This window comes from Manis pentadactyla, chromosome 1, assembly GCF_030020395.1.
Source record: "Manis pentadactyla isolate mManPen7 chromosome 1, mManPen7.hap1, whole genome shotgun sequence".
Taxonomy (NCBI): Eukaryota; Metazoa; Chordata; class Mammalia; order Pholidota; family Manidae; genus Manis; species Manis pentadactyla.
The window spans coordinates 28280273-28290406 of record NC_080019.1 but is presented as its reverse complement, the minus strand read 5'-3'; the positions used below and the strand labels follow the sequence as shown (position 1 = coordinate 28290406).

Genomic DNA, 10134 nt, shown 5'->3' with positions numbered 1-10134 from the left:
CCTTAAGAGCATAACCAACTTTGAATATGACATCCATATTATCCACTAATATTAATCACTAGAAAGTCTGTAAAGAATTTTCACTCCACTGATGTGGTTAATGCTTTGAAAGAAAAAGAACTTGACCTTAGTCTCTTAAAAGGTTAAGACTAGCTTCATAAAAAAAGAGCGGGGGTGGGAGGAATATTAGTGAATGCTGAGTTATTGATATATTATAAACATAAGCATTTAATTTGAAAATATAATTGTAATAAATCTGCTATTCTAAAGCCAGGTGAATATCCTAACAAGAATGCTTTGATTAAGGTTATAGAAAAAGATTAAAACTATTTCTCATCTTGGACTTGGCACTTAAAAATTTCACATCCAACTTTTTATGTCTACTGAATTTCTGAGTAATATAGATGATAAATTGTGTTGTTTTTAGAGCATCCAAATTTGCACACTACATATGTAATGGGAAACAAAAATTTTAATTTCTTTATTCAATACAGATGGAACCATGTGACTAAAAAACAATGTTGAATAAAAACTTATTAGTTAAAATGAGTATTTGAAGACACAACATCCAAGATTGGCCCACTTAAAAGAAGCAGTGCAACATAAAAGTAACCACTTGTCTAAAAGGAAAGGCATCTGGCTGAACTTAGCACACCAATCACTGCTTAATCACAATAAGTAAAATTCAAAATCAGTTTGGTTGGAGTTTAAGAGATGAGCAGAGGAGTAGTGTGAGAAAGGGCTGCAAAAGATTTGAACATTTAATAAGAGAATTTTATGTCAGAGAGAGGATTTTTTTTACTTAGTTCACAGGACAACACAAGACACTAAAGATGTTTGAGCAGAATTCCATGGTCAAGGCTTTATTTTAAAGAAATTAACTTTGTGACCATTAAATGAAATATGTGAAACTGGACTGGATCCCAAACCAAAAAAAGAAAAAAAAAGGTGGAACAATGTACAGATTTTAAAAACTCTCTAGATTATAATATTTTATCAATGTTATTTTCTTGATATGAATACCTGGTTCTACTGTGGTTACAAAAAGAGGATGTCCTTGTTTAGGAAACACACTAAAGGAAAGGGATGTTGTATTTGCAACATTAAATATTTCAGGAAAAATATTAATATGGATTACTGGAATAGTGATGTGTCAAAAGAAATAGAAGATAACCTACTGATTTGTGAGAAGATAAATTTTATTTTGGAGACACTGAATTTGAGATACTGATATCCAGGTAGTTGTACTGCAAGTCTCCTAGAGAAACACAGTATTTAAAGAATACACATCAGAACTACACTGGGGTTACGTGACCAAATCCTGAGTCTCTAAAATATTATGGCTCTTTTTAAGATCACATTATAAAGTAAGGATGAGTGGACATGATTGTACTACTTCTTTGTTATGGCCACTGTCTTATGTACCATTTGAAGTTTTATATACACAATCCTGGGATAGTTATTTATATATATTTCAGTTTTAAAATTGATCTTAGGAGGCTACAGTATTACTGTACAGAATGAAATTCATTCAAATTATTTTCAACATTCTTATATAACAAGACCTGTCTTCCATTTGGTATATTTTCCACTTAAAACTTTGTGTCTAAATCAAACTTCCTAATATGAATGGAATTTCCAAGAATATAGAAAACAGATTAAAAACAAGTATATTATAAATAAAATTTTAAATGATTTGAGTCCTACTCATGACATTTTTTTCCTACCAAAGTTCCATTAAAAAGTTACTGCCCTGGTCCTAGCAGGATATTACAGCCCATCAACAGGGTTACTTACAAATTTTAAAAATATTCAGATGACTAAGCTTTTGCAACTAGAGGGTGCTGAAGGACAACAGAGCATTAGATTACACCTCATTCTTTTTTTAATTTAGTAATCATTGGGAATCTGAAAAATAAAAATCTTCAATAAAATAGCATTTGATTATATATGGTAATTTGCATGAACAATATTTAAACACATTTTATTATTGAATTGACCATACAAACTCTCAGCTGTAACAAAATTCTCCAAGTAATGTAGATAGAGTTATTTGGTCTTATGTTTATATTATGGGAGTTATTGATAGTTCTAATTTCAGCTCTGGAGAAATAAAAAGGTACATTGGCTGTGATATTACTAGGAAATGAGAGTCTTATAGACCAGAAAGTGCCTATTTTCAGATTGGAATAAATTCAAACTAAATAAATATAAGTAGTGTAGACTTTTAGCAAAAAAGAAAATAAAAGTGGAAGTGAGGCCTAACAAAAATATTATTTACTTAAATGTTTCATAACAAATTTAAAAATATCCAAATAAGAAAAAAAGAAATAGTTGAATTCACAAAAACATTTTTTAATTTTACTTAAAAATATGTAAGCATTTTAGTAAAATGAAAAAGTTAAAATCCTTTAATAATTATGGAATGTTTTTCCCCAAATCAGGTTACTTCTAGTAACAGGGTATTTTCCTCTTGGTTTCTTAAAAATGATATGAAATAGCATATCTATGACTATATTCCAATTTAAAATATTTATGGCTCTTTTTAAGGCACAGTGATTTTTATATACTCTGTAATCACAAGATGAAATCCATGAAAATACATATAGGTTTTAAGGTGGATTAAACAGAATTTATCAGAAATATTTAATCAATATATTCATCTTTTATTTTTATCAGAAGCTACAATTCAGTATGAATTTATGTAAATATAGATTTTCCTTTGTTTCAAAAATGCTTACTATGTATTACTACCCAGCATTTGACAACACAGGCACACTTTAGAATGAGCTGATTTTACAAATTAGCAATTTTTTCAACTTTATTTCTTCACAGAGTCCACATATTTATAGCTGATATATTTCTACTTATAAACTTTAAACAATGTGTAATATAATTTTCTTAATCTGTGATAATACCATCTAAAATTATACAAGAATAAGATGGCTTTCTCTGAAGGTTACAAGGAAGGAAATTTAAAATGCTACATACATTAGAATGGTGATAATAACAGGATTTAGCGTGCACATCATTTTATTATCAGAATTATCTGAAGTATTTGCAATTTACACTAACTGAAGATAACGGTTTGGATTTTTTTCTTTTACGTAGTATGCTTATCCTTCATTATCCTTAAAGCAGTATGTTTGTTATACATACATACATCATTATTAGAGCAGAGACAATACAAGATCATGCTGCCATTCAAAATTAAAGTGCCACATTTTTATCACAATCAAATGGCATCCAAAATGCAATACGTTGCTATGAAAGTGCAAAAATTTTCAGATTGGCATTATGAATGAGGTTGTTCACAATGACATGGGATTTTATTTTATACAAATGGGAAAGATTCATCATAAATATATAGACCAATATATAACATTGAAGAATAAGAAGCAGAAAGGAAACAATGCTCTTGCATAAAGATCAATTCGCTTTGCTGCGGTTGGAATAACGGGCTTGGCAGGCGGAGGCTTCTTGTTGTTCTTCGCCTGAGATTTCCCTAGTCCGCTGTTGACCTCAATAGGTTTTCCATAGCAGTCATAATTAGATAATTCAAAATCTCTTGGCAAGCTTCCGACGATGCTGAAGTCATTAGACCTCAGATCCGACTTCGAAGTACAAACCTTTTTGCATCTGGTCTCTCCAACCTTGAGAATAAAAATTAAACATAGAGTATATTTAGGATTTTTCTATTTATAAAACATCTCTTCAAAAGGATATTTCAAAAATCTGATGGTTTAATCAGTTTATTATTTATGGTCTCTTTTTGTCAAACAGAAACAGTCGATTGATTAAACCATCAGATTACCTGAATATTTAGGGCTCTACAATGATGGGTCATTTTATCTTAAGGGATCAAAACATAAATCATCATTTATTAGATGCTCCCAGGCTTGTAAGAGTTCTCAGTTGACAGACCCATAAATAAAAATCCAAATTCAGCTATGACACAGACCATATTACTGTGATGCGGATCACAGAAATCCTCTGGTACTTCTAACCTTTGGCTCCCCTGTGGCTCCTGTTTCCAAACAGGATGGGTTATAAATGAGCAGAGGCATTGATCCGTCCAAGGAGACAGACTGTGTCTCTGAGTCACACTCACAAATAAGAACTAAAAGATGGCCACAATTATCATGAACCAAGTATTTACTAGTGAAGGGCATTCCTAACTTATGGACTAAAGTTGAATTAGCCAACCACACTCCGAGAATCCAAAGAAACTGTCTATATTTCAGCAAGATAACATGATAACAACAAGATAACAGACTATTCAGTTGCTAATCTCTGAATTACCAAATTCGAATCAATTCTCTAAAATACACAAAATAGTTATTTCAGACTGAACTCTCTTTAGCAATCAGAGGTATAAGCTACCCGAATGTTTTAAGATACCACTGATGTGACAAAAGACCATGGAAGGTGAGCCATCAATTTTGTTGCTACAGCTTCTAGTGTTCTTACTCCGGAGTTCTGTGATTCACTTTTGGAAACTTCACTATTGATATTTACAGTTTTTTAATGAAAATGGAACCTATGTCATTGTATATTGGTAGTACACGATAATTACTCTAGTTTTTGCTTTGTTAGTATAATGTCTTGACTAATTATGTGCAGTCTATTTACATTTACTAGATTATGGCTGGCCAAAAATTATGCTTAATGTAAAAAGTAAAGTAAATTATTCCCCAGCAGTACTGCAGGTACCAGGACACTACCCTTTATCTAAACAAACACTGAGATATACTTTCTGGGCAAATGCCAGATATCAGTGTCCAAAAGTGGAAAGCAAAGATAACCAAGATATGCTGAGCGAAAAAACAAGTTAAACTGTATTTCTCTGTCTGTATTAAACTGACATTGTCTGTCATTGTACTTTAAGTTTTTCCTACTTTTTAAAAAAATTATGAACTACTGGTAATGCTATTTTTTTTGAGCTGCTGTACAAGTTGGCTTTATTATTATATACTTTATACCACATAGATATTTGTACATTATTGGACAAAAATTTTTGAAAAAGACATTTATGTAAATGTAATTGTACAAAAATACACAAGAAAATGTTGACAAGTAGGAATGGGGATAGCGGAGCTAGAAGTTCACCCTTCTAAAGGTTTCATACTTAAAAAAAAATGAAGATGTGAATAACCAATATATTAATCTATTTGTAGAATGTCTGTTATAAAATAGCCAAAGTGGAAATAATTCCATCTTGGACAGGATTTTGTTTTAGCTAACAGAGGCCAACCTAAAGAAAGAGGTTTCCCACAAATGTGCAGTTAAAATAGCTCAGCCTAGCTTAAAAGAGTAATTATGTCTTGATGAGGTAAATCACCACAGGTCCAGGGTTTTATCCATATTGATTTACACACTGTGTCTAGGAATATGTCTGGCAAAAAATAGGGACTGATCAATGGAATACAAGAGAGAATAAAGGTAGCAACTACATCTAAATTATTTAAGTGTGACTTTGGGAAAGCGTTCATGTGCGTGTGTCTATGAACTCATTCGTACATATACATATATATGAATTATTCATATATATATATAAAATTTACTTGCAGACTGCCCATTTAAATTCTCTAATTTAAAATTTCACAAAGGCCATTTTCAGTGAGCAGTCTGTCATCCAGGCTCCGTCTCCACACATACACACACACACACAAGCATCCAATCACACGCACCCATACTCCCTATAACGTGAATCAAACAGAAGACCGCATTGAAGACCCCAGTTCCCCAGGCTGGCTGCAGACTGTGCGGGTCTCAGTATGCATCAGGGAGCTTCGGTAAAGAGAGAATCTCAGTCACCACCGCGATGGGGGCAGAAGCTGAGAACACACTCCACACACCAGATCTCCGCATCACTCTTAGACTCTCGGAGTGGTCTTGGAAATCCGGGCCTCGGGGGACACCGCAGTCTTTCTTTTTCTCTTCAGAACTCTCTACTACAAAAGCTTTAGATGTACTGACTCGGCTTCAGATCCACTTACCAAAACAAAGGTGCACATTAGCTTCTGCCAATAGACAGGAAGCAAGACTCTGCTCAGCGATCTTTACTTTTTCACAAAGTAAAAGCTTAAGGCATGGTTTTATTCAATGTATTAAAAATGTAGAGATAGAATCTTATGTTTATTCAGAGAGATTATTAAATGTAGTAAACATGTCAGTAAGAGAATTTCTTCAGTGTTAAAGTAATAACATGGAAAAGCACTCCATAAAGTTTCAACATAGTTACACTAAATTTTTAATCATTTATTAAAAAGTCTTCCAGAAATGTATTGATGATGCTTATATATAGTGAGTACAGTTGTGTGCATGTGTGGGAGTCCGTGTGAGTGTGTGAGTAGTAGTGGAGAGACCCTCTACCACAGAAGTAATTTTTTATGATGTGACAAAACTGAATAAGATTAGGTTCTCTCCTGAGATGTCCTCTGGCTCCTGAAATAGCTCATGATTCATTAACTAGTTGACTGGTCTCACCTTCTCCCATTCATCAGTGATTTCACAAAAACATAACTTTCTCTTTTAGTTATTATTACCTACACATAATTATCAGTCAAACATGTATATAAAAGTACAAAAGAGTTTACAATATAAATACTATTTTAAACAATTATAATATCATATGAAGAGGGAGGGATACAGCTTATAAATGAAGCTATAAATGGCTTGTCAATAAAGCTATAAACCTACTTAACACATTCTTAAAAGTGATCTTGGTTATATTAACCTCTACTTCATAATTTCTCATTTTTTTCCTCATAGGAATGTATCTCATTTACTTTCATCATATAAACTTGTCACTTCTGAAAATTACTGGGAGCAAAAATGAGGTTGTATGATAATGAAACTGTCAAGAATAACAAAGGATGCAGATAAAAACTTTCTAATGCTTCCAATTGTAGGTACTAAGATTTCCACTGTTCCTACTTATCCTTTATATCTATGTTCATAGATAATCTTGACATGTTCCACAGTACTCTGAAAATCTGATTCTAGTGAGTTCCCTTCCCCTCCATCAATACACCACTTCTTGGAATATACTAAGATTCCAAGACCATTTACACATTGCTGTTCTCTGTTACTAGGGAATTTCTGTACTTATTGAGGCTCCAGAAAATGGAGCTCATTTTGGCACTAATGGAAATCAAGCACCTATTCTATAGAACATCTCTGCTTTCTGCCTCCAGATCTCGTAACTTAGTGAGTCGGGGGATTAGTGAGCTGGTAACATGAGGGAGATGAAAATGGAGCGATTGATAGCTGGAGTCAAAATTCAAGGCATGAACAGCTCCATATAGTGTAAGTGTCCCAACTACTCTTCCTTCCATTTCTGGTGTGGAAAAATAAGTTTATGCTTCAGAAGGAAAACCAGTTTCTCACAAAAAGTTAATATGCTTCAGTCACCAGTTCTCTGATATACTGAAGCATGTCCTTGAGCACTGTTAATACTTCTAGGTATTATTTGGAAGTTTTGGATGTAACAGAGAGGAAAGTAAAGTATGGGGTAGAGAATAATAATTTCCCTGAAAAGTTGTGTTCCTGGTGCAGGAAGGCAGTCAGTCTAAAGTGGCCTAGTAGCTAGCAGTTGCAATATTAATCAAGGTGTTACAAGTAGCCCATGGATATGTCTATTTAATCACCAGAGTGCGGTAGCATGACGCAGGTACAATGAGGTTGTGAGGGACTTGAAAATAACATAGGGGGACTCCCAGCAAGATGGAGTAGACACATCCTGGACATTATGTAAAACAAAAAAGATTGTGAAAGGTAGAGAAAAGGCTGGGGACCTTGGGTGTTGGGACCTTTTGCCTCTTTTAGGCCTGTGACGGCCGCAGACTGGAAGTTTCCATCCTCCCTTGTTACTTCCGAGTTCATGGCCTAACTAGCTTCCCGGGCGCGCGCTCTCGGCCCTAACTCCACCTCCCCACCTAACCCGAAACCTGCCTAAGACCCTAGTGACAGATGAGATAATCAATTCCCATTGGCTTTTGCTACTTCCTTATCTCCCCCTATACAACTGGGCTTCGGATGCAATAAAGCTGAGTTTTGCTGCGCCTCCAAGGCTGACACATCTCTCGGCTTGGTGTGGTTTGTGCTCCCTCTGCCTCAGAAGGAGGGGGAGGATCAAGTCGTCGACACTTGCCCTCTCGCTCAGCCCCAGGGAGCAACAGGCTGGTCCTGTTCATCTCCTTCACTCCATTGTTGCAAAGAGCAACACTTGGGAGTTAAGCAATGGCATGGTGCTGAGGTCTTGTTTCCTTTTTTGCCTCATATATCCCAGATTTGGAGATGAAGAAGCTGGAACTGAAAATGTCAGTGGGTGCAGACAGAACTGGCCCTAATAAAAGCCTGATCCCTTTAGCCAAAGGACAAAGAAAGGGGCAGTTTAACAAGTTAGAAAACTTTCAGACAGCAACTTCTCTACTCCAGCCAAACACAACGGAAAAAAATTGTGACCGCATCTCAGCCATGCCAGCAATGGCTGAGTGGAGAACTATGTCTCAAGAGGCTGTAATGAAGGGCCCAACACTCCCACTGAAGTGGTATCAGAGAAGCTCAAGTAGGGAGCTGGGACTTCCATCTCCATGGACCAGCAACAAGGCCCATTCCCTGCCACTGGGTCAGTGGAGACCGGGTGGGCAGCATGGACTCCTACCCCCGACCCAGCAGAAACAGACTGTGGAACTACCATGCTAAGCCAAGTGGAAATCAGGGGAACTTTGGGTAAGTGGTCAGCCTTCCTTAATCCATGCAGCAGTAGATTGTTTCAGGATTTATCAGCACCTGGATCTAGAGGCAGTGCCCAGTACTCTCAGACCCACGGCCAAGTGGAAGGGCAAGGCAAAGGGGTTCAACCTTGTCCAGTTCTCCAGCTACTCACTACTGATCTGGACAGATCCCAAACTATGGACACAATTCCCTATGGGCCAGGCACCCAATAAATAAGTAGACTGCCTGACATGTTCTGTATAAAGCTAACTTGATGGAGAAGAGGTCAGAAGAGATTTAACCATGAACATGGGTGCCCTTCTGCATTGGCAAAAGGTCAGTGCCCCCAACAGCCTTCTGGCCTTCCATAAAGCTTATCAAATGAGAAACAGGGGGAAAGTCTGCAGTTCTGGTAAGCTCTACACATTCAATGGTAACCATCAAAGCAAAGGTATATCCTTAATTCCGTGGAAAGTCTTAGGAAATTTGGTAAGGTATTGACCTTTTCCCTGATTAGTCCTTGACCTAAGTGTTTTTGGTGTATTTTCCAAAAAGTATGTTGTGCTCAGTTCTTTTTCATCTGCGAAAGAAAAATGAATGAATACCAATCCTATCAAACCTTTACTGCCACAGTATAGCATCTTGCCTGACACTGTAGAGGCTGAGGGAAATCTTTTCACTGGATAATTTCATTCTCACCTGCAAAGTGCTTATGTGAACAGGAGTCCCTGTACCATTCACAGTATTCTTTTTAACTGCATTTCCACCTTTTCCATCTGCTTGCTCAGCCTTAGCAATTCTGGCTTTTTCTGCTTCGACTCGTTTGGGGTTATTCAGCATCACCTGGACAACAGCATACTCCACCAGAGAAGCAAACCCAAAGAGAAGACACGCAATGAGCCACACGTCAAGAGCCTTCACGTAGGACACTTTGGGAAGTTCTGCAGCAAGGGTAGTGCACTCAGAGGCCAAGCTGAGTACTGAGAAGATACCTACAGAAACAGAAACAGGAGTCAAAGTTGCTTTTCATTCCTGCGAAATGTTCGGAAATCACTACTCTTTTATGAAATCCCTCTCCAGTAACTTCTAAATGTTCACCAGGTCCCTTTAAAGCCCAAAGAGTAGAAGGAATAACACATACATACTTTTTATGAAAGGACTACTGAATGTGATTGAGAATGTTTATATACACATAGCACCTAAGAAAAATAGAAATTTAAACCAAGGTGTAAAACCACAGTCTGCATCTGTTTTAAATATGTTTAAAACATTCTGTAGTATCTCTGAGGAAGCCACAGAGCTCTCTGATTACAGAAAGTTATTTCATTTTTCAGCTTTATTTTAGACAGCTACAGAGCTGAATTTTACCCATGAACCACCAAATCAGAAGAACAGAACATATAAAGAAATTTT

General features: G+C 36.1%; 1 protein-coding gene across 3 annotated transcripts in view; it reads right to left on the bottom strand.

Moving 5' to 3' along the window:
• Positions 1-846: 846 nt before the first annotated feature.
• Positions 847-10134, bottom strand: part of GLRB (glycine receptor beta) — a 101996-nt gene continuing 92708 nt past the window's right edge. For all 3 annotated transcript variants that reach the window (XM_057497023.1, XM_057497021.1, XM_036887882.2), the window contains 2 exons: positions 9421-9713; positions 847-3653 (listed from right to left, as the gene is read on the bottom strand). In XM_057497023.1, coding sequence (XP_057353006.1) covers positions 3357-3653; positions 9421-9713 — 590 coding nt within the window. In that variant the 3' untranslated portion in view covers positions 847-3356. The remainder of the gene's footprint in view (positions 3654-9420; positions 9714-10134) is intronic.